Source organism: Toxotes jaculatrix, chromosome 7 (assembly GCF_017976425.1).
Source record: "Toxotes jaculatrix isolate fToxJac2 chromosome 7, fToxJac2.pri, whole genome shotgun sequence".
Taxonomy (NCBI): Eukaryota; Metazoa; Chordata; class Actinopteri; family Toxotidae; genus Toxotes; species Toxotes jaculatrix.
In genome coordinates this window covers 2,282,391-2,307,789 of record NC_054400.1, presented here as the reverse complement: position 1 = coordinate 2,307,789, position 25,399 = coordinate 2,282,391, and the positions used below count along the sequence as shown (strand labels likewise).

Sequence of the window (25,399 nt, the reverse complement as noted above, 5' to 3'; positions counted from 1 at the left end):
AAAGAGCAGCATTGATCTGCTTTTCGTAGCTTTCTGGCTGTTTCTGTCATGAGACTGACATGATGTAGATGGTGTGACAGTATTAACTCGCATTTTCACTGGAGCATGTCCAACTTTTCTTCTGCCCTCTGTTAGAGGTTGAGTTTTTCCTTTATTCTTCTCCAGGCACTTGCTTATTTTCCTTTTCCATCTCACACGTTGCAGCCATTTTTGAAGTTGAAATGATCTCAACTGTTCATTTAAAGTTAAACAGAGATCAGAGTTGAAACTGAAGCTTAAAAGTTTGGAACAACTTGGTGCAACACACACTTCAGAGCTTAAATGAACTTGGGCTGGGGAGTCCTCCATAAGCCAAGGAGAATTTCCTTTGATTTTTATTTTACTGTGTGTGTGTGTGTCTGTCTGTGTGTATTAAAGGTATTAAAACTGTTACAGGTCAGGAAAGATAGGATCTGTGCCTCTCCAGGAAAACCTCAGTGATTTAGGATATTTTGAAATGTGCTGTGAAGTTTGGCAGCGAGCTGAAGCCTGAGTGATGAATTTTTTTTTCCAGTTTCTCATAAGCAGCTGCACAAGTTTGAGACTTGATTTTTAAAAATCTGCCCTATGTATGCTGTGACTGTTTTATCATTATGCATGGACGTTTTAATGCAGCTTTGGATCCAGGTGTAGATTGTATTTGTTGGGATACGTTATTGTTCACAGTGTTGTGGAAATGTGTGCGGTCTTGACGGAGGCTGCACGCGCTCTGAGTTCCTTATAGCTGTCAAACTGAGACAAGAATCCCAGAACATTCGCTGTGATTTCTAGAAAAAGAAAAAAGAAAGAGAACAAAACTTTTTTACAGCCTGTTCATGTAGAGATGGAGATCGCACACAGCAGTATATGAATAATTTGCAGTATGAATTTTCTGTTCAGCTCATCAACATTTTTTCAGAAGAACAGACAAGTGTTGGAATAATGTGATGAATGTTGCAGTCGTCCTGTTGCTGTTGGATTAACTAAGCCCTAGATTAACTAAGCTACTGTATAGCTGCAAAGCTCTAATGTGGAAAAAAGTCTCTGTTCTGGTGATAAAATCTTTCAAAGCCTGTAGCTTATCACTGCAAAATAAGCATCTTGCAACTGGATTACAACTCTCATGCTTGCAAGTGTTTTCGCACTACAGTCCAGATGGGAGATTCGTTCCGTAACCTAAATGGATGCTGCTTTCATGCATCTTTTTTTTTTTTTTTTTTTTTTTTTTGTCTTTGATATTGTAAATGTGACAAACTATACAATCGATTAATACGACAAGCCAGTACAAACATTTGGAAGAGAACTAATTCATCATCAGCTGTGTTTATTTCCTGTTATCTGTCTCCCAAAAATTGTTGCAGAGATTCATTTCAAACTTGTTCTGAGCAGGCGTCATGGAGAGACAGACACATGGCAAAATATGGACCTTAAAACTTCCAGGGTTTGACTCATGCTCCGGATCAGATCCTACCAGCCAACAGAATGACCTACAACTCTTAAAAACGTGTTAAAGTTATGATGTTAAGGTGAACTGACAGTTTGGGAACCATCCACCATGGAGTCACTGTGCTAAAAACCCGGAGATCCAGTACTTGCACACAGAATATGACTGATGGTCTCTTTGGTTTCTTTGGACATGATGGAAAACCTTCAGATGTCCCCGCTCAGTAAAAGCTTGTCTTATACTGAATTTGACAGAACAAACATTTTAAAAGCTTCTAATTTCATTCGCCTCAGCTGAGTCCATGTCAGTAACAGCGTCATCGACATGACTGGGTGATCATTTGCAGATGTGGCTTTTAAGCAGGTGCAACCAGAATGAGTGCGGTTGATTTTGGCAATGATTGCAGCGTGCACACATACACACATGTTATGAAAACCATCAAGCACTCAGCCCAGCCAGCATCATCTGTGGTTGTATGACGTCTTTTGAAAAGTTTACACAACCTCTCCGCCTTTGTTGACTCTCCCATCTTTGAGTCTCCCACTTTGAAGTGAGAGGATGAGAAAGTGGATCTGCAACTTATAACATACCTTTTTTTTGGACATTAGACAAAGAGCGAGGCCATTTTCAGACACATAAAATGATATGCAGAATAGTTTGGGAACCAAATAATAACCAGTTGTTCAGTTGGTCTTGTTATAGGTTTTAATGTCCCGTCCAATCGCATTTGTAATTAGATTTTACAAAAGTAGTTTTCGAAGCTGCAAACACTGTTTTAAAGTCTGTCGTCATTATTCAGAACTTGGTTTATCTTACAGTATGTCACAGTGAGAAAAAGCTCCTAAAATGACACGGAGTTTGGTCTGACTCAAGCTGCTCAGGGTGCGAACTCAGCGAGAGATGACAGTCAAAATCAAACACACACTCACAGTCTCCACCTCACTTCTGGAGCTCTGCCTCAAGTCACAAGCCAAGAGTCCAAGAGACAAACGTGTTGACTGAAGGACTGGGCAAGATGTGGACCTCTGCAGCTCCTGTCAACACACGGCGAGGACCTGCTAACACGACCTTAAGGCACAGTTCTGAGAGAGGAACGGTATTCGACGACACGCGGCACCGGGACGCCAGAGGTTCATTTCAGATGCTCAGACCAACAGGCCTTCAGTTTACACTGAGCAGAGCAAGAATCCTGTTTGGCTCCGTTTTAGCTCTTTGTTGTGTTGTTAGTTCTTTGTACTTAATGGTGACAGAAATTTAAGTAGTTGATTTAGTTGGTTTTTTTTTTGTTAATGCCAGGTGTTAGTTGGTTCCGTCTCATTACATCAATGAGAAGTGAATCCTTTTGTTTTTTTAACAGTTGTTTAGACAAAATAAGCAACTGGGGCACAGAAACCATGGGAACCTGGAACTGCCAGTGGGCCCATCTCATTATTTCCTGACATTTTACAGACTAAAATATGAATCATGAAAATAATGAACTGACAAATGCAATTGCAACCCAAAATTTTAAATGACTTTCCCACATTTTCGATGTGTGCCGGATCTCTCAGGTACATCGGCAGCGGATGGTGTTGGAAACGCTGCGGTTTGGTGTCACCATTCAATATATTTCCATTTACTTTGATAGAAATCCAGTGAAGTGTCTGTAATGAACCTTATTAATCACAGTCTCCATTTGGAAGTTGATGCCTCTCTCTGACCCCCCTTCACCTCACCCCCTCCTCTTGTCTCTTCACCTCTCCATCTCACCACCTGACTCATCCACCCGTCTATCTGCAGTCACGCTCCCGACTGTCTGATGAGATTTCACTGACATTCCATGCTGACATATTCAGACTATTGTTCTGCCTCTCCGGGTGGCACAGGTGGGCCTCCATCTCTCCAACATGGCCCAGTTACAAGGCAGCGCTCCCTGCCAAGTCAGGCCCCGCTCATCCGGGAACAGGGGAGCTGGAATGGGTTTGACCGTATTGTGCTGCACCTGCTTCGCCCTCGCACCAGATCCCCCTGCTTTGCCCGCCATTCTGCCGCTGCAGAGAGCACTTCTTCCCTCACCGAGCCCCCGCGCAGTAAAACCTGTAAAATCCACTGAACTTAGCCGCTCTGATGGCCGCGGCCAAAACAGCATCTGATGTGCCTTATTTGTTGACTGTGCGAGATTAGTTGCAGAGGGTACACGTCGAGGGGCTTACCATGCAGAGACGGAGCGAAGCCCCCACCCCTCCACCAAACACACACCAGCCCTGCCAAATAATGAGAAATGGAAGATTCTCCAGCTTGTCTAAAGCCCTCGTCACAGTCGGCCCATGCACGCTTCTGCTCCGGAGCCAGACTGTAGTGCAGATACTGTAAGAGCTTCCGCACCGGAGGAGCCGGCTGCTGAGCTCCGCGTTCACCAGGCAGCTCACGAGCCAAAGTCTCGTGGTCATTTCTGTCCGTGATACCTCGATAAGAAGCTGCCACCTGGACTCTGTGAGGCCTGAATGTGCGAGAATGTGCCTTTGTTTTCTCAGCAGCTCAAATACGAGCGTGTTTCAAACACAGTTCAACTCACAGATCAGATCTTTTCAGATCGGTTTCTGTACTCATCAGTCACAAATGTCTCACATCTGAAATGAAAATTAAAATCACAAATTCAGTTTTTCCATTACACACTATGCACACTGTCGGACCACAAACGCTGCAGTGTATCTGTGAATATTGTTGGGATTCGAGAGCTGTGACTGTTATTTTCCACTAGTATTTTCCAATATTAAACATTTCCTGGTCAACAAAGACCAGGTCTGAGTACTGTAGTGTGACAGTGGACTAAGAGCAGAGGGATCAGTGTGGAAATGCAGGGTAACATTCACACGCTGTAAGAAACCAGGTTACTGGGAGAAATATAGAAATATTTACATTTGCCTGTTTACTTTTTTTATTTTCCTGCTGGTCAGTAATCAGATGTCCCTCCAACCTCTTACCCTGTGTTTGATTCACATCGTTTGGTTAGTAATAAATTCAGTCTGTTAGAGACGTCCCTTTGTGAAGAGATCTTTGTGGACGGACGACACAGTGAGAGGACAGGCTGATGACAGAGCGTTGTTTTTTTTTTTTTCTTGTGTGATATCTTCTGTGTTCAGCTGTGGAAATCAACTCATCTAAAGATATTTCTTCCAGTTTCTCTGGGACGTTGAATTATTTGGATGCACCTCTCCGAGTCCCTGTCTGTTCTCTTGCCTTGGCGCAGTCCTGCCACAGGGAGACGTTCTTTCTTTGAGGTGTCTGTCATGTGCAGAACGCTGCTTAGAAATTCAGTTACACGTCTACGTGGCATAGCAGAGGCATCGTTAACCTGGTCTCTTTAATGTTTTCACCTGCGTGGAGGTTCAGATATTCACAGCGTCTGCTCTCAGCCAGAAGGTCCTGAGCTCAAAGCCAGTTGGAGGCTTCTGTTTTGGAGCATTTGCCCCTGACTGTGTGGCATTCCTCTCACCTCTCACCACAAAGGACGTTTGTGTGGCGCATTAAAGGGTCAGTTCACCCAAATTCCAAGAAAACACCTCTCCATTTCTCACTTGTAGCTTTGAGCTGCACAAACAAAGTTGCGTTCACCTTCATCTGCCGGGGTAGATGTGGCTGGAAGCACGTGAGAAAATGCTGTCCTCAGACCAGTTGCTGGTGTCTGCTCCTCATCGTTTTAGGACTAACTCTCCTTCATGATGTTTAAGAAGTGCTGAAAACCAGCAGGCATCAGGTCACAGGAAGCACATGTAAACACGCTGAGAGACAGGGAGAGAGAGACGAGGAGGTTCAGGGAGGCAGAGCTGTGTGTGAGTGTGAGGTTGGAGGCCGACTGGCTGCTGGGGATTCGCTGTGCGAGAGCTCCCTCTTGGTGCCAGTCGGCCTACTGTTAGCGAGCAGGCTGCTGCTGCTGCACTGAGAGGCTCAGACAGCTGCTTCGACACCCAAACACACACACAAATACACGTAGGGTGAGAGCATGCACAGAAAGGTTTTTTTTCGGGGGTGTTTTCTCAGAAAGGTAGAGAGGGAACTGAAATCCTGCTCCTGCAGGTCGGTTTGTAGCTGAGACTAAATTTTCAGCTGAACGCAGAAATTTTTTCACTCTGTGAGAAAATGAATGAATTTATGTTTTTGTCTTTGTTTTGTGTGAGTCAAATATTTATGCTGTTACCAGTGAATATTATCTCCTTTAGTTTTTTTACTTTAATCTTTATTTGTTATGGGTTTTTTTTTTTTTTTTAATTTTCATTATTTTAATAGAAATAGTTTTATCAAGGATCATATAAAATAATGGTTACTAGAAATGTATATGAATTACATTATAAGGAAATACTTTAAGGTGCTAATTAGCAAATATATAATAAAATATTATCAAATATAAAAAAAAGAAAATAGCAGCAGTTAGATATGAGGTGCATCTTAATTGTTACAGTCGTTTTAATTCTCTCTCTCTTCTCTCTCTCTCTCTTTTTCAGGGTCGGTGTATGAATTTCAACCGTGTGCAGCATCAGTAGGAGAGAAGGACTACTGTGTGAAAGCCACCGTGCTGAGAGCTGTGGACAAGAGAAGAATTTCAGGTTTTGTTTTTTTTTTTTTTTTTTTGAAGATCTGTAATCCTGCAGCTGAAACCACTATCTGTTCACTCCGCTTCACTTTGTGCACAGTTTCCCTTCTTCTCTGCTCTTAGACCTCTGACACACACAGGGTGAAATGTTAATATTAACTCTTGTTCATTAAGTTATTTACGAGCTTTTCATTATAACAAATCCTTTTTTTAAATAAGGAAAGTAAAAGCAGGCGCACAGGACGCCCCAGAACTCAGTGCTCAGACTCGGTTAGCTTTTCGTGCGCACCAAAGGCTTAACATATTCTGACCATATTGTGCCTTCTGTGAAAAACCAAATTTCACGGACACAGACGGAAGCTATCTAAAAAAAAAAAACAAAAAAAAAAGAAAAGAAAAAAAAAACATGGAGAACGGGGCTGTTTGCCTTTGGCGTGGAAGTCGGAATAATCCCAGTGGGCCTCACAAGTGCAGAAGTCCACTGCCTTTTGGCAATGTCTCATCACGAATCCTCTCCAACTTCAGCCGTGCTGGATGCCTGGCGGCTGCCCTTTGACTGGCTTATCTTGTCATTTTAACACTGAGAAGTGCACACGCATGACAAATTGTAGACAGGATGCCCCAAGGTACTGGAAGGCATCAAGACTTTGCCCTTTAGTTTTGTAATTTTTTTTTTTTTTTTTTTTTTTGAAGACACCTTCCTTTCATTATGCACTCGGGACAGGGAAATTAATAGAGCGTTATTCGACCGCAGGACAGCCTCCTGACCAGGATGATCTCCAGCTAGGTTTGAGGGATTGATGCCTTCAAGACCTTGACATGGCGCTTGGTATTTTTTGCCCCTGTTTTCAGCACAGTCTGCTCTCTGCTCAGCAAGGCGTAGAACATCACTGCCCATAAACAGACCCATCAGTTAAGACTTTAAAGATATAGATACAGCTGCCTCGACACTCCTCTGCCCACCATCTCAATCCTCTGAGGGCTCCCCGGCTCCGTCACAACTCACCAGTTCTCTCAGCACCAGAATATCAAAGTTTAATTAAAATAATTAAAGGCAACAGCAAGCAGCAGCCTGTGAAGACTTGGCTGTCTCTTTTTTATGCCTTTTGACATTGAATGACCTATTACCACATTATTCACAGGAAAAAAAGAGGACACCGCGCCACGGTGACGGTGTACCACGTCCAAAACGCAAACCCAAAGCAACGGATGCGATGGACGGATAAGTATTGTTCATTTCCAGAAATTATGCCCCCCCCGCCCTCCGACCCCCAGCTCCCTCACCCCAAAAAGCAGGGGATATATATTTATGTATATTGTGGATTTCTCAAGCGCGCTGTCATGACGCCAATCCCAAATGATGTTAGTGTGAGCGGAAACACTGTGGGGGAGGAAAGGGGGCAGCAGCTGAAGAAAAAGGCTCGAATGATCCAGTCACTTCGGATACCGTACTTCAGATGCAAAATGGATATTCGAGTCGAAACCTGACAAAGCGCGCCGGCTTTGACGGGAAGCGGTATAGACAATGACCAGTGGCTGGGTCAGTGGGATGTCTCTGTGCAAGCAGGGAAGCTTATCAAATGACACTAAAAATAAGTTCAACAACCATCAAGTTTGAGGGGGAATGGGTGAGCGTCTCACATTCGGTGGGCACGAGCACACGCGAGGCGAGCGGCGCGCAACACGCCCGTCTAATTATTCCTTTGTTTCCTCTCCTTCCTGATCGGAGGGACGTAAATAATTCCAAATCAAATCCTCAGGGGTGCACTGGTATTTATGTCCGACTTAAACACTTTTAGCCTCTTGCATAATGTTGCAGGCTGATATTTAACAGGCTCATCAGCCTCGCTCTGGACGCACGGAGGACCAGGAGATTTTAGCACTTAGGTCCTGTCGTCTTTATGTTACAACCAGGAGCACAGGAATGTTATTAACCCGAACTAATGAGATATTTACACAGCAGTCACAACACTAGTCGCCCTGCTAATAACACGTCACGTGTCCCCTCTGAGTCCTCGCCACACGCCATCACAGACTATGGGATTTTCTTTTTCCAACACCTTTTGCTGTAGATAAAAAATAATTTTGAATTTCTTTGCTGCTCTTTGTAAATTGATGCCTTTGATGAAAGTATTTTTGTTTTTCTGCACTTGTTAAATGAAGTTGTTTCAATGTCTTTTAAACTCCAAAACGGAAAAATGAATCATGTTGACATTTTTTATTTTAAACCATTTATTCACTTCAGCCGAGCTTTTCGACTTTTAACAGTTTAAGTACAACTTTAGCTAAAAAAGAAAAAAAAAAGTTGTCACAATTGTTGATATATCTTCATTTGATTTCTGTCAACATTTTGACCACATTGTGACTTTAAATTGATTTGCATGTGTTACTCTCTGCCGAGCACATCACTATCAGCTCTTTTAATGTGCAAAATTGTAATTTATCATTTTATAATCTTAATGTTTGTACAGTTTTTAATCTGTATTTCTGTCTTTTTATATTCACATAGCACCTTTATTTCCAGGTTCAGCTCACACGAGTTGCACATGTGTGTGTGAGCTGCAACCAAAATACCAAAAAGCATCTTATTTGCGAAGCTTTTTTTAAAAAGAGTTTTACACTGTTTTTATTTTTAAACAAACATTTCCTGTTCTGGTTTTACACTGCAGTCTGTTGTGTCAAATATACATTCGATGAACAGCGAACTGTGTTTTTGTTTTTTCTCTCTTTTTAACACGTGTGTGCTGGTAGGGGTGGACGTGCTGAAGGCGATCTTTAATTGGGCCCATACAGATTTATAGGGCCCGACAGGGAACGTGATTATACAGAGTGTGTGTGGACAGAGGAGTGGACAGTGTGCAGCCTCTCCCCCTGTGAAGTAAGTCACCGGAGGCACCACACACACACACACACACACACACACACACACACACACACACACACACACACACACACACACACATACACACACACACACACACACACACACAGAATCCCTCCAAGGTTTTCAACGCCCCAAAAATGAGGTCTTGCATTTAGTAAAAATATGCGCTCATACACCTTCTGCTTTGTCCACATTTGCATGCTGTGACAAGATGCCAGCTGAGGTGTGTGTGTGTGTGTGTGTGTGTCCATATACAATAACCCCCCCTCCATGTTGGAAGTGAGAGAGAACGTGATGTCTCTTTGTCTGATGTTTACATGTCTCACTTTTTCATAAACTCTCATCAGTTTTTAGTGAAATCGGGTTTTGATCTTATTTCTGTCACTGAAAGTCTCATGAAATCACCTCGTGTTGTCCTGACACACAGTTGTTGTTTCAGAGCGTGTGCATGTGAAGCTGTTATAGCGAGGCATAAACTGAGCGGTAACAGACAGGGCTGTACAGACTGAAAGCAGGACGTCTGCTCTGACAGCGAACTGTTTTCCTGAATATGATAAAACTGATCCCAGGAAAGAAAAAGTTCTTCTAGTATCAGAAAGCAGAGGAGGTTCACAATAAGTATGGATTCAATCAGACGTGTGATGATCACAGGTGGTTAAAACCAAACAGTTTAACCCTACAGGGTCTTCACCAGCCGTGGAAGATGTATGTAGATCATGCACTTAAATAAACGGTGAAATTCAACACTGTAAAATGCTCTGTCACAAGTGAGATTCCTGTTTTCAGTGCAGGAATATAAACCAGCAAAGTGTACTTAAAATGACCCTTGTTTTTTAGGGTGCTGTATCAGAAATATTGTATTATTCGATCCGTAGTCTTTAGAGAATATATATAGATAAACAGTGGTAGTTGTAGCCTCAGCCTGATCAGCTGATGTGTTGACCAGTAAAGAAAAACAAGAGACACTGACTCAGGCTTTCGTGTCTGTCTGCTGAAGCTTTGATTGCAAATATTTTACCCAAAAACAGCTGCATGGAAGCCAAACGTCCGCAGTGACTCACGATGTATATTCCGAGTTCCCAGAGCTTTAAGTGCTGAGTGCGTATAAATGAGAGAAAACACACCCTCCTGTGTGTTATTCTGCTCCGCAGACAGGATGACTCAGCACTCACTAAATCATCATCACCATAAGCTGATTACTGCTCTCAGCTGACCAGTTCACACAGGTTTTAGGACGCCAAAACCAGCGATCGGAGACATTAGGAACCTTTTTTTTAAAATATAGTTTTATGAACTTGTTTATTAATATCTGCTCTGTTTGCTGCTGTTCTTCTGATTAGCAGCATAATCATAAGAACAGCCCACTGCAGGAAACGCTCGGTTGGTGACCTGAGTTTATTATTCATCCTGCTAAACTTCGATGTTTCTGAACTGAAGTCTGGTGCACGGCCAAAACGAATTAATAAGTGAATTCAAGAAAGAATGAAAAAATAACCCCAACAAAATAAAACCAAATAATAACCACGTTCATAAATAAATACAGTTAAATGCACATAATTCATCTGGATACAGGTGTGGTGCTGAACATAGTCTAATGATTTAAATCCCTCCAGAACTGCCTGATGGGGTCTGAAGTGGATTTTAATGCAAACTGATGCTTTATGCTGGAGAAACGATCCAGACCGGATTTAAACCCAGAACCCAACTGTTAGAAAATCTGCCTCTGAACCATCAGCACTACCAGAGCTTTTCAAACAGTGTGAGAATGTGAAGGTTTTTCTTTCTCAGTACAGATCGACTTTTCTGTTCTGTCCTCCAGCCTCATCTTCTGAGTCCAAGGAGAGGAAATACAGAATACATAAAATACATCAGTCAGTGAACATTTGGTGAAAAATAAATGTGGTTTCACTGAAAAAGAAAAAAATCATCAAATCTACTAAATGCACAACTCATACACAAATATTTGCTGGATGAATGTCATCCTCAAATTACTGTAAAACAACCACAGGAAAAGGAAGTTGTAAATTAAGCTGTGACTCGAAAAAAACAACTTAAAAAATCTACAAGCTGCACAAAACTAAAACAAAAAACTTTCAACAGCAACAAAGAGACTGATTTTTCTTTACACATTTTCATTCTGTTCTTCAATGACAAAAAAACACACAAGCCATACTTCATACAGAAGCCTGCCCGTATACCATGCTGCCATTCAAGCTTATACATCATGTGATATGTAAACGGGCTCAGTACATAGCGACACACTGCCATAGTTGAACAAACAAAATAGTTTGGAGATGAAAAGACGTCGGAGAGGAGAATAAAGTAGCTGAATTACCCAAAAGATGTCGTGTGTTTAAAGAAGCTTAGACGCTGCAAATATTCTTTATTTCAGCAGGAAAAATTCACAAAAATGATACAAAAGGAGACACACGAAGATCAATTTGTAGAATAGAAATGAATTTTGAAGATAATTTCTGTGACTAAAGTCGAAGAAACTCGCGTCCCTTCACACATTAGGCATCGCTGCAGGAACGTGTGAGATTCTTTATGATTCTGGGAGGAAAATAATTCACTATTGTATTTGAGATGATCCGTAGTCTAACATCGTGCTTGGAATAAAAGTGGCACATGAGGACAGCAGCATCCGAAGGTCTTTGCATTTTTCTATTTTTATATTAACGCTAACAGCCAAGAAAACACAGAGCAAACTCCTAAATCCACCCTGAGCTGTGCCACAAGGTTCTGTTTTCACAATTTGATGGAGGGGGCTTAGCTGCCATAAAACTTCAACCTCCACTTCCCCTGATAAAGTTTCTCTGGCAGGCAGCGAACGGACTTAAGCAGCTGTTTCCCCCCAAAAGCCCGTCTGGCTTCCCAGGTTATCCTGATTTGCACAGTTGTCTCTGAAATTTGGGTAACTGTGGGATCAAATGCTGCGATGCTGTACAGCCGCTAACCTTTCAAAGCCTGAGCCCAGACCCTGTCGGATCCAGAGGGCAGCCCATCCGCCCTAAGAACAGCTTGTTAGAGTTGACACTTGATTTTATGCATTGTATTTCTGAGAGCATTACAACTAAATCCCCTTCTCAGGCGATATGGAGGGCTGCTGTTCAGCGACGGCTGTGGAAAATGCAGGTGGGGGGGATTAGGAGAGCTTGACGGTTCAGGATTTCAGAGCTTTATCTTGATGCTCTTTTCTGTGAGCTCCCTGTGAATTTTAAAGCCCAATATACTATATATGCTGATAAAGATTTAGGACTCCTGTAAGATGATTAGACTGTGTGTCGGTGATGTGTACAGCTATTTCAAGAGAGTAGCAAGGAAGTGGAATACGTATACGGTATGTGTGATATAACTCACAAATCTTGTCTGTAATATGATTATGAATTTCCCAGATTAAGACTTTACGTAACATCAATCATCAGCCCATAGAATATGATGCACTGTGATAGATAAAAATACTACAACAGTAATGCTGCTTATTGTTATGAACCAAAACTCAGAACTGTCAAGAAGTGAACGCTGGCATCAAACATCTGATCATATCTATAATCTTCTGTGAGCAGATGGTTCTGGATTTAAATCTGGTTTTTATGGTCTGAGAACTTTGGCTTCTTATATCGACTTTAAAACAGGATTCACAGGAAAACTAGGAAAACTCAGGTGCCATCGTGGTGCGAGGACCAGAGGTTTGAAAACAGTCCTCGGCCCCGCTCATCGGTCTGTTCAGGTGTTAACATTAGCTCAGCCTCAAACAGCTAAACCAGGTCATGCTAACTGATGATTGCATCAGTTATAATGATCAAATAACGGTGTAACAATATGATACAGTGAAATGCACCAAGTGTTTAAATGTGCAGGAGAAAATGAATGTTAATGTTGGATGATTTCAAGGTAAAATTCCAGCTGCTAAAACCAGAAAAATCAAAAACTACTTCACCAACTTTTCATTCGTCCATTGAGATAGAGAAGCAGTAGTTTTAATTGTTTATAGAGAAGAATAAAAAATAATCAAAGGCCAGTGCAGATCTTCACACCCTGATCTCAGGTGTCATTATTCACTGCGGCAAATAAATGATTCGATGATTTGAAAACGTTTTTTTTTTGTGCTATTACCAAGAAAATACTAAATAGTTTGAAATATTCTCTGAGCGTGTTCTGAAATGAACAGATGGTCAACACATGCAAAAGGCTGCAGATGCACTTTGTTTCTCTCTCCCACCCACCGGGACACACACGTACAGTATGAAAATAATAAATAAATCTTTTCACAGAAACCTGCTTTTGCACCTAAATCTGGGCTGTGCTCAGAGATGCTCCTGCTAGGTATGAAATAATGATGGCACAATATGTGTGGTGAAGCTCCGCGGGGGCATATGTTGAGTCAGACGGCCGAGCGAGATCACCTGTCCGGCCGGAGGGGTCGTTGGGCCGTCTGGAGCCTGCTAATGATAAACCTCCAACATACTGACTGTCAGCTCATGGCAGGCCTTCTCCGAGCCGCAGATCCACGCAGGCAGCCGCAGTCGCTTCTGCTCCGTGTCTGAACCCATATTGACCCGGCACGGTGGCTGACGGACGGCCCTCTGAGCCAGTGGTGTGGGGCGGTGTGGGCCTGGCCAGACCCCGGTGGGGGTGGAGCCGTGGCAGAGGCGGGTCGAGTCACCTTGCCGGCAGCGCTCTGTGGCGAGCTTTAATGAAGGCAGAGGGGAAGTTTGGCTGGAGGTGTTTGTATGTAATCATGTCACATTTCCAAAGAGGCACAGGCAGAGGAGGCAGCAGATCGCTTCTGACTCCTCCAGCAGATGTTTGGAAATGGTGCTAATGTTGTGGATCACGTCTGTGGCTGAACAGGCAGCGAGAAACTCTGATACTAATGAGAAGTGAGCTCACTCGGGTGAAACATGCTTTTAACAGGAATATCTGCGTAAAATAACTTGTTTTATGGAAGTGTTACTGTGATGTTTGATTTAAGGTAAATTACATTTACTGTCCAAAGCAAAATGAAATGTTAAAGCACCTGATCAGAAAACACGGCCGCTGATGTCTTCTCCTATTCATCGTTAGTAAAGACTCATGTGTTTCTTGCTTGTTCGATTTGCTCCTGCTGTTTTAAAACTAGCAGAAAAGAAAAATCTTTCCACGTCGTCTCATTGTGATGAAGACTGATTCAGTCAGTGCATTATTGGATGTTTCCTTATGAAGTGAAATAATCTCATTCCTCTGTAAGAAGTGTGATCGCTACGTCAACAGTAACCTCCCAAACGCTGCTTATGATATTTTGACCTAAATTCAAGCTCAGGCTTTAAAATTGAACGTGAAACCCAGAAAACTCAGCCCATGTGAACTTTAAGATCCTGCTATTAATCAGTGATCAGTTTATTTACATTCCACCTTTATATAATGGTTATTAAAGCTCTTTCGCCTCTCTCTTCTCAAACTGCGGCCAAAATGTTCACAGTGAGACTGTGGTTTGTGTTTGAGACAGATTCAGGCCTGTTGTCTCTCCATCTTCTCATCCCCCCGGAGGCTGGTCCTTCCCGGAACCCTCCACCCCCGGCACCAGTCCCTAATCTAGCCCCGTACCGCAGGAGGGACGACAGATCCAAAACCCTGTTTACAACCTCAGCTGCTGCGCTCGGTGGGCCGAACAAACACAGCCCTCCCACACGCCCGGTGCCACTTCTCTCCATGGCTGGCATCGTTTAACATTACGATATTTTCCCGGTGTTTGCCCACGGATGATGAGACTCTCATTGCTATGCATGTGCCAGATGAATCATAAACCTATACCATATGCCATCGCAATTTGCTGATGGGCCCAAGCTGTTTTGGTGGATATAAAATCCAGGGATTATGGAGGCTTGATCCTCAGTGAATGAAGGGAGAGAAGGACAGGGAGGCAGAGAGAGTGTGGGAGGGGGGGGAGAGGTGAAGGGTGATGCTTCCTCTCTTTCCTATTGGTCCACAAGTCAGTGACAGTGAAAAGGTAGAAGTCAGGGCTGCTGATTGACACCTCCCAAACCGTCTAATCTACCAAAGGCTGTGAGGTATTAGCTCAGCCTGGTGGTTTGTGAAAGCAAACAAACCTTCACAAACATTTCGTGTGCACACAGACAACAACATGTTTGTCACCTTGTCCCCAGTGTCATATGGTGGTAATTGAAGTAGCTGTTAAAAACAAAGGGACAAAAGCCCTCGGGGAATTACTGTTGTTGTCGTTCTCCTCTCAGAAACCGAGAGTATTACATATGAGCCAATCATCATCTCTGTTAGCGCCAAAGCTCGTTTTCGATAAAGCTTGTTTATTGACAAAAGGTGAGGAATTCCTCAATGCAGGGATATCCTTTGATTGTTAACCAAAAACAGGAATTAAAAGCTTAGTTTGCATTAGTGAACGTGAATGTTTTTGTCTTTCATCACACGGTACCTAAACTCTTTCTTTACAAAACATTTGCATTCAGCTTCAGGTGGTTCCCACATACTGCCACAGCGTTGGTTGTAATAGGAAACTCATGATGTAAAAATTTAGAAGCAGAGATGTTATGATCAATAACTTCTCTGCAAGATTAGCTTGGAGTCTGTCCTTGCAATTTTGAATATAATGGTTTAATAGTTCGTGTTACATCTTTGTTATATTTGTGTTTATGATCAAAAATGGATTTATATTCATCAACTATTTTTGATTTTCACATGGATCCTGGTGATTGACAGAGACGCAAGTCCCCGACAGGAGGCTAAGAATCTGGGTTTGATTTTGGATTTCACAGCAGAATCTTTGAGCGGGAAACAGGTAGCCAGAGAGGCAGCATGTGAGCCGCTGAGCACCTGAAGGGAAGCGTTAAACCAATGAGACATTTAAATAGAAATCTGTACAGTTTGTTTTCATATGAAGGACTTCGTGCCGAGGACACTGACTGATGCTGCAAAGCCACCTGCTACACAGCATACGAAGAGTTTGTCATGTTGGTTCTACTGTGCAGACTAGTCTTCAACTGTCAGCGTCTTTTCCTTGGTTATGACGGTGTCACTCCCATTATTGTAGATTGTTAGATTTGCAGCTACTGAGCATTCTCTACATACACATACATGGTGATGTGTTTATGATACGATGCTGTGTTAACAAACAGAATTATTGCATCAGAAAATCTAATAATTCAGATGTAGTTGTTGTCTGGTGTTTGTTAGTGAACCTCTCAGTTCTGAAGTGAGAGCAGGTTGAGTTGCGCTCTGGTTTTTTTTTTCATGTATTTTAAGTTTAACTTTAACTGTAACTGTAAAAAGGGAATAATATCCTCTGTATTTACGAAGTGCAGATCAAACAACAGGCCTATGGTTTCCTCTGTAAGTTCATGTGTCAAAGGTCAAAAACAACCCGATAAACAAGTAAAGAGGCTTAATTCGTTTTCAGGTTTTGATTAATATCAATATTTGGCTTATGGACTAAGAATTCATGTCACGCCGCTGACAGTGGACGGAGGCTTAAGGATTATGTTTCGCTGCAGCGTCTGAACACTTTAATTGAAAAAAAAAAAAAAAACCCTGAACAGTCCAACTTTCTATTTAACTTTACTGCACTTTTAAAGGTCACCTGAACTTAAACCTTTGGTACTTTCAAAGGTTTAATGTATCATTTCTTAAGTAATTGCACAATAGACTTAGGTGCACCAGTGGCGAGGGACTGTGCTAACCACCATAACTCACACTAACAGCATGTATAAGCGATTACCTCGTACTTTTTAATTGAGTGGGTTCAGAGAAGCTCTAACTTCAGAGTTTTACGAGTCGGGGGTCTTTTAACGGCTCGACCACAGTAATTCGATAATCATTTTCATTTGGTAGAATGCTGGCGATCAATCTGATGGATGACTTCATCAATCCTTATAACACAGTCGTATAGGCCGCAGAGTCTGAGTGTAAGTCGAGAGGCCATGAATCGTCCCTTTATGAATCACATTCCAACTAAAACTTGATTAGTGAGCTATTGCGGCAGGGAAATACAGCCGCACTTGATATTCATTAAGATAAGGTGTTACTGCCAGCGTTACATGGTTTGTGACAATAAATTTCCCATTTGCATGAAAATGGGCTCAGAAATTTAAATGGCAAAATACAGTCTAGCTCATTGTAGCACAGTTTGGCAGTGAGGAGTGAAATAATTTATTCATGAGGCTGGCAGGATGTTGGGTGCTACCATCTGAAGTGTGTGGTGAAGAGTGCTGATACTTTTATGCTCTTTCACAAGTGGATTTCACTCCATTTTGCAGTATGCATTATTTATTTAGCATGTATAGAAGCATAATTAATTTTATTTCCCATTTAAATCAACCTTCCAGGCTTTTTGCAGATTCTAAGCTCCACAAATAACCTTAGATAAGAACACGTATCGGTCAAATTCCCAGATCAACAACACAACAATCGACCAATCGAGTGCGAGTTTCAGAGCCAGAAATGCCCAAACAAATCACACCGCTGATCCCAGATTCATCATGTTCGACACACATGTGATAATTCCCTCACTGCCTCCTCCTCTAACCCCGCCGGCCTGCCTTTGTTTTGCCTCAGCTCTGTCGTGTGTTCAAACAATCGGTCAGGGAATCATATTTGTACCAACCTATTAATAATTGAGATTATCCTCATGATTATCCTGTTTTGCCTAAAAGCCCCTGGACGTCCAGATTAAGAGGAAGTAGTTACAGAGGTCTTAGGTATGCTCATAAACATAGGTAGATATTAAAAATTCCTTTTTTTTTTTTTGTTTTGTTTTTTTTTTATCTCTAGGTCACTTTGTTCAAAACACAGTTCACTGATTCTGTTTTTATTGGGTTTTACACAGGTCAAACAAAATGGGACATTACTTTAATACCATTAACTGACCAATTGGATGCAATTACAATAATAACAAAAAACATGAAAACAATATATGGTTTTTATTATCACCAGGAAAAAGAGAAAGAAAGAAAGAGAAAAGGTAACACAGGAAAATAAAAAACATCTGGATTGATACACCCCGACTACCACCCCTCCCCCTGCTCTGCAAAGCATCGTCTAAAACTAAGTTTGGGAAATGAGCTTTGATAGCACTTTAGTTGGAGTCAATTAGCCTAGCTTAGCATAACCCACAAAGCCTTTGAGGCCTACCTGTTTCCCCTTGCCTCCAACCTTTATGCTAAGCTAGGCTAACCGCATCCTGACTCCAGCTCTGAACTTAATGCACAGACTGTGTCCACGATGACCAAAATCCCTAAAGGATCTATCTGCCTGTCTGTTGTGAAAGGACAGCAACTTCCTGTTTGTTGCTGTGTTGCTTCAATGGGCACATTTGCCATCGATGTCCTGTGTTAATAGGCAACAAAAATACCTTTACTCTGCAAATATCCACCATCCGAATGTCACCATCGAAGTGACTGTGAATATTTTCCTCTGCCAGTTACATTACGGCATATTTCTCCTCCTCATTGACTCGCTCTTCTATCAAATCCTCTTCGGACAATTGGCTGGGACAGCCTCAATCATCTCACTCGACTGGACGGATGAAAGAGAATGACATTAAGATAAAGTGAGAGCGGCCCCTGGGGGATCGTGTGGCTCTGCGGTGAAGAAATCCATCTCCTGCTCTAGATTCCCTTGACGTCTTCTCACCTGAGGAAGCCCCTGGGCGTAGGTTGACCTCATCCGCAACCCTCCACCGTTTCACCACCCAACCTTCACTCCCCCGTGTCCCCCCTGCGGAAAAGAAACACAGTCACGGATATGAAACCTTCTCTCCAGTCCTGGGTAAAGGCCTGTCAAGATCCGACACCAGCGTTATCACTGTGTCTTCTTCGGTCACGGTGGAGAACTAAATGCAACTGTCAGTGAAAATGAAAAAAGAATAAACATTTTCTAATAATCACCCTGAATTTGAAGCTTTGGTCGAACAACTAAAAAAAAAGACGTACTTTACTCAGCTTCCCAAACATCTGTGTTATTTTTAAGCCCTTTACTCCAGAAAAATAACACCATTTATTTTATTTAAGAAACCTATCTATCTATCATATGGTAGATTTAACATATCTTCACTCAGCCTGAGAAAATAAGTCTGTGTTCAGACCTGAAATAGGACTATGTCATACCTGTATTGCTGTACAGGTGAGACCATGAACTACTTTACAGTACCTCATGACAGTTCCTCATTTCATCATCTATGTCAACAGCTGCGAGGTAAATATTATCAGGCCATTCTTACTACAAAGTCATTTACTGAGAAGGTCCTTTCACACAGCATCACAACCAGGAGGTGGTTGTGATGGATGGCAGACGTGCAAAGCACACGACTGTCACACCAAAGACCAGAGCTCACATCCACCGTCATGTATGTGGTTTGTGCCCTACAAACATCCATGTGAAAACTCATATGGTCAGTATCAGACTATAGAAAATGTAATCCAGTCAAAACTCTGTTTCCCTCTAAATATATTTGGAGACGGGGTTCATCTGTCAGTCACTGAGACCCGCAGAGGAGTCAGTTTGTACACTTTCCAAATTACGACGACATGTTGTGCAGCTCTTTGTCAAACAATGTGACTGACTGATCCGACTTTCTGTCAGGAGGCAGGTTCCAAATGGAAAATAAAACGTATTCTCACGAGGAGCACATTCATGCTTAAGCCTGCTGTCACTGCGAGCTGGACAGAGGTCGGGAAGCAGATGGACGTCTTTTGACGTTTTTAGCAAACAAGAATATTTCGAACACGGTCAGAACCAGTCTGTTATGTCAGTGAAAGTGTTTGGTTTGTGCAGAGTGCTGTGTGACACAGTTCTGCAGTTTCTGACTTTGCTGCTAAAATGCTTTTTGCCTGAGAGGATTTTAGTCAATGGGATCACTGAAAAACCCGCGGTCTTGATTGCATTAAGAAGCAGTCAGAGAGTTCTGTCAGCGCTGGGTAGAGATCAGAGGCGTCTCCTGAGGTATTATCCAACAACAACAACATACAGTATGTACTGAGAACACATATGTATTTTCATTTGTAGTGTATGTACTGCATAATCATGAATATTGTATTTGTCTGGAGACATAGTTGTAATCTCCACTTGCGTGACCAAACTTACACTGGAGGATCGATGGCTATCAGGTCACTGATGTTGTCATGAGGGCCAAATGAAAATCTGTTGGGGAATCTGCTGACATATTACACAGCTTAACTCCTGCTGTTCATAAGGCAGGCAGTGGTGATCGGAAGTCACGCAAGGGCGGCGCTGCAGCTTATCCTGTTTCCAGGATATTCTTAATACTGTAATGCCTGGAAAACACACATGAAATGTCTTCTTGTACTGAAAATTAGATGAGATTAAAATATGTAGAACGTGTCTTGTCTATATGAAACTGGAAATTCTTTGTCTAGATGATTAATTGTAACGATTAAGCGCTGCGCATGCATCCAGAATTACAAAAACAATTATACGAGGTTTCACGCAGCACTTGTCAGTAGGATACAGTCCTAAAATCTAGAAATCACCAGTTTCTTCCTCTAATTATGGCTCAGAATCAGATTACCATCAATGTACTGATGCTTTTGGCTAAAACATGTAATAAAGTGATGAGTATTAAAAGCATCTCTGAATGTCAGTGCATCAGAGACATCTCATCGCCGCACACAATCGTACGAAGCCTCAGGGAGAGATAAGATTGAACTCTTTCTCTATCAATCAAGTGTCACAACCTGAGGTTTGTTTCATTAAAATTAACACATAAAGGATGTGTGGTACATGTCAGTACCAACTTTTATGGTAAAAGAAATCTTTATTTGCGTATTTAAACGACTACATGTAGATAATTAAGTCCACAAACACGAAATGAAACGCCTGAAACACCCCGAGCTCCAATCAGAAGATTCCTCGGTCCTCTTGCACATTAATTACAAACCTCGTTCAGAGGCTCTCTAACACACCCAGTATTAACACAGCATGTCATTAATAAGGAAGCGAGAGTGACATGTGAAGGTCTCACATTGTGACTAATTGAAGAGGCATCAATCATCCGAGGCCATTTTACTTGCCTCAGCACCTGCTACTGTATGGAGGAGGTCGCTCTCTGAGCAGGATCAAGACAACTTAATCTAGATAAATTAACAGTGCAGCCGGTGCTGGGAGGATGTCGGCCATGTCCCTGATCTCATCCTGCTATTTAATACACAGTTTTATCTTATGAGATCAGGTCCATGTTGTTTCTCGCTCCTCCAGTAATATGTTAGAAGAATATAGAGTGGTTCTTCAGTTACACATTTCCAACTGGAATTCCGGGTTTTTAACCTCTGAAAGGTCGTTACCAAGGCCATCGATGGTCGTTGGTGCTCCTGGATGTTGTTATGACACTTGGCCTCATGTGACTCCAACAGCTCTTTCAGGCCTGTTGTCTGTGTATCTTCATCTGCTTTGTGTCCAATGTTTCATAGCAGATAGAACGATTCACACTTGTTAGAGGTGAAATTATCTCTACAAGATAACTCACATATACAGAGCACTGAATGCACTGCATGCAGCCAACATTAGAACAAAATCAAAAGTATATGTAAGCCCCTCTGACCCCGGGATGATCATGTAATATGGAGAAGTTCTGGGAAACCAAATAAGAGAGGGAGCAGCTCTGGAGACAGGAAGGAGGATCATCAATAACCCACCGCCCTGCACTCAGTTCTGTTTTTCTTCTCTACTCTTGTCATGTATATTTCATCCTTGTGTCCCCCCTCAGCTCAGGCTAGGTCACTACTGAGCAGCGCTCCTCGGAGGCTGTGGCTAAACAGATGTTTGGAATGGCAGATGAACACAACTTAGGCCCCACATATGCTGCACAATCAAGAGTTGGGAGTGATTTATTCATAGCAGTGAATAATGTAAACACACTTCTTTAGTGAGCAGGGTCTGGTTCGGGTGTGTGCGACTCCGTTCAGCTCACGACAAACCGATGTTCATGTCACAGGAAATATCAGTCATGTTTCACTGTGGGGTTAACTCTCGATGATCGGACAGATGCAGGCGACCGTGGTCTCGTTTCAGACGTCAGATGTCTGTGTTTTTACAGTGCGGTTTCTAACCACTGACGCAAGGTTGCATGGAGTCAACACCATCACGTCAAGTCCAAGCAGTGTCGAGACTGCGTTAAGGCTGCGACCGAGAGAATAACAGTTCTCCCGAGTATTGTTTATACCCTTGTCTTCTGTTGTTCATGGGGAGTCAACTCAGTGACTCAGTACAGTGCTTTTATGAGATATAAAAAACAAACTAGTAACTTTAATTTAAATATGTTATGTCACACACTTGGAATTTATTAGATGAAATGTGGGTTGATGTTAGTGTTCCCAAAGTTTGAAATGCATAAAAGTTTTTGTAGGTGGGAACGGAGGAGGCCAACTGTTGGAGCAAGAAAACACAGTTTGACAGTTTGTAACCCTGAGTCGTTTTTGAGATTTGCTGTTAATTACCAGGCAGAAAATGGGCTTAAAAACATTGTTAAAGGCAAAAATTCAAAACAGACATTCATGTTACTTTAAATGTTTAATTTTCTGTAAATAAGGCAAGCCATGTGTTATGAGAATTACCAGGATTCCTGTACAGTCGCTGGGTTGAAACTCCCAGTTTCACATCCCTGTGTGCCAGTAGGATAGAAATCCTTTCCTGAGTTAATCGGCACTGAATTAGTTAATTATCTCCCCCCTCCATCTAGAGCAGAAGATTGTGATGGTGAATGGTGAATTAGATATCTAAAATGACCAGTGTGATTGTAATGACAGCTCTCTGTAAGAATCATTTCATCTGCCTACATTACTTTGGAAGACATGATTAATGAAGCACAGCGTCCTTCACATTTCTCCCCCGCTCTCCCTCTCATTCCCAGATATACTGATCTGCTGACATTTACTTAAGTTTGGGCTAATGTATTAATTCCAAAGATAATTATTCAATATACTTTTGTCACTGTTGATATAGCTCAGCGTCACCCTGCATGCTCTGCTCTGAGAGGCTCTATATGACTTTGCCAGATCGGAAACTGGCTCCCGTGGAGATCTCGTTCTTTGAGGAAGGCCATATGTGAGAAGTAGCATGGGGAGATAACCAGAAATGAGACAAATGGTTTTCTTGGACACAGACAGGCAGTGAACAAGTCTCACTGATACATCACTGACATAATGGATAGATGATGGAGATCATTTTTGTAATGTACACGCACAACATGTATATGCTATGAAAGGTGAATTTAAATTGTTTTAAATTTGTTGAAAACATAGTCAACACAACCCAAACACAGATACATAATAAACATACAGTAGATGCCATTATAGAGTCATTATTACAGACCTTTGTTAAAGTGTAATAGAGCATAACCACGCACCTGTTGTGTTTGTTTCCCATCTGAATAAGTGTGACAGTAATAAACTGCAGGTAATAATAGAACAATCAGTTTTTTCTTTCTTTCTGCGCACATTGAAGCCTCTTTCGGTCCCAGCCACACACGGTCAGATTTTCATAGAAAACAGGCCTTTTTCAGGGATGAAGAAACTTACACTTTTACCGTTTTCCTGCAGGAATGAAGCCTTGAAAGTTGATGCATGTAGTAGTACAGTATTGTTATCAGAGTGGAGAGAAGAAAGCAGTATAAAGGACGACAGGCTGGTTGGTCAGGGATCTGCAGCGTAGATCTTGTTGTTGCTCTGAGACATCTGGTAATTGTATTGTTGAGACATTAGAATTTAAAATAAGCTCTGTTTAAATAATCTAATTCTGCTGTAAATCATGAAAGAACTTTCTTTCACAAACACTGATGCAGATTCTTTGATGTTAATGTGCGAATGGCAACTTGTGTGTCTGCTACAAACCAGTTCTCTCAGACAGAGAGGGGAGGGCCCTGCTGGAAGTCGCATGGAAAAGCAACTTAGCGTCAGTTTTGCAGAAATCATTGAAGTCGTCGGCTTGTATTGACCACAGGGTCATCTGTCACGTAACACACTCCACCTTTCAACGTGCTGGATTGCCAAAACATCTGGTTGAGCTCAACTCAGCCGTAGCTGCTCAAATAGGATCCATATGCCATTAACATTTTTTTTTTGTCTTGTAATTGTCAGCAGTATGGCACATCCCCCAAGGAGCTACAACGCAACAGGTGTGAGGGTGAGTGGGATGTCCATGAGAAATAACTTGGCAGAGGTTTCTGTTTCCCTTCAAAATGTGATAAAATGGTATTGTGAAATGTGAAAGACTCCAGGAACCTAAAACTCCCACTGAGACTCGAACAGCTGATGATCTGAAAAGAAAACCTCAAGTGTTTCCTGAAGAAATCTAATCTTTATTATATCTGGTCTGTGGTACAGTACAATGGACGTGAGTCATTACCTGACAGTAACCAGATGTTTCGGTGATATAGAAATATATTTTTATTGTATTTCCTGGGGTGATTATTCCATCACACAGATAAGCAGAGTATCATTAACATCACCGTGTGAAGTTCTCTTTATATTCATTGTTTCTCATATTTTGTTTCATGACCTAACAAACACTGATGTTCAGTGTCAACTGTGACTTGCCAAATACATAAATCAACAACAGACCCTCTTACTGTATAACTACAATCCAGTTGTAGTTATGTTTCCTACAAAATGCATTTGCTGTTGCAGTTTAGTCGTACATAAACATTTCTGGGAGACAGAGTTGACCTAAGATGGACGTCATTTGTGTCAGAACCCGTAAATGATCATCTGCTTTTTGCCGCACAGCGTGTGGTGAAGATTTGGAAGGTTTGCATTTAGACTCAAGATGTAAACACAAATAAACTGCAGTGGCATTTCCAGGAGGTCCACAATGCAATCAGAGGTGCAAGCAAACAAGGACGAGGACAAGGATTGTCAAAGGCCTGAACCATCGCTGAAGACGCAGCATCAGAAATTCATCTTCACGCCTCAAACAAAGATTCTGAACATCGTTTCCTGTTTGCGTGTCAGTCCACTCAAAAAGAAAACAGCGGGAGTGGGATGAAGCCCAGAGAGGAGCCTCATCACAGCAGCACACTCGTCACCCACCCAGAGAAGACGACATCACAGCAGTGCACACATCGGTGGGGTTGTGTGTCCGAGGCCATCTTGCAGATGTCTTTGTTGTGTCCTCTCTCTCCAGGCTGAGCTGACCACTGTGTGTGTGTGTGTGTGTGTGTGTGTGTGTGTGTGTGTGTGTGTGATAGATACTAGGAGACATGGGGGGGGTCGCTTGTGATATTTCAGCAGCTGTTTCCTTTATGCAGCTGCACTGCCGCAGACAGGACACTTCAAATCATGCTCATAGCTGCCACCACTGTGTGTGTGCAGCAGTCCAAAGGGATGTAGTGCGCGATGTTGCAGGGAGACACAACAGAGAGTCGAGGGGCACCCTACATCTATCACTATGGATACGATCAGCACAGAGGAAACACAGGTTTACTGCAGAGTGCAGGTCATGTGCAGGCCTGTGGGAAGAGCAC

At 42.3% G+C, this 25,399-nt stretch overlaps 1 protein-coding gene across 4 annotated transcripts in view; it reads left to right on the top strand.

Annotated features, from left to right (window-relative positions):
• antxr2a (ANTXR cell adhesion molecule 2a) overlaps positions 1-25,399 on the top strand; it is a 149,888-nt gene that overhangs the window by 58,340 nt on the left and 66,149 nt on the right. For 3 of the 4 annotated variants that reach the window (XR_005894304.1, XR_005894305.1, XR_005894303.1), the window contains exons 17-18: positions 5,944-6,045; positions 8,784-8,910. Coding sequence is in view for 1 of the 4 variants with exons in the window: in XM_041042350.1 (XP_040898284.1) it covers positions 5,944-5,982 (39 nt within the window). In the remaining 3 variants the exon portion in view is untranslated. Of the gene's footprint in view, positions 1-5,943; positions 8,738-8,783; positions 8,911-25,399 lie in introns of those variants that run through there. The other variant, XM_041042350.1, reaches the window with a different exon arrangement.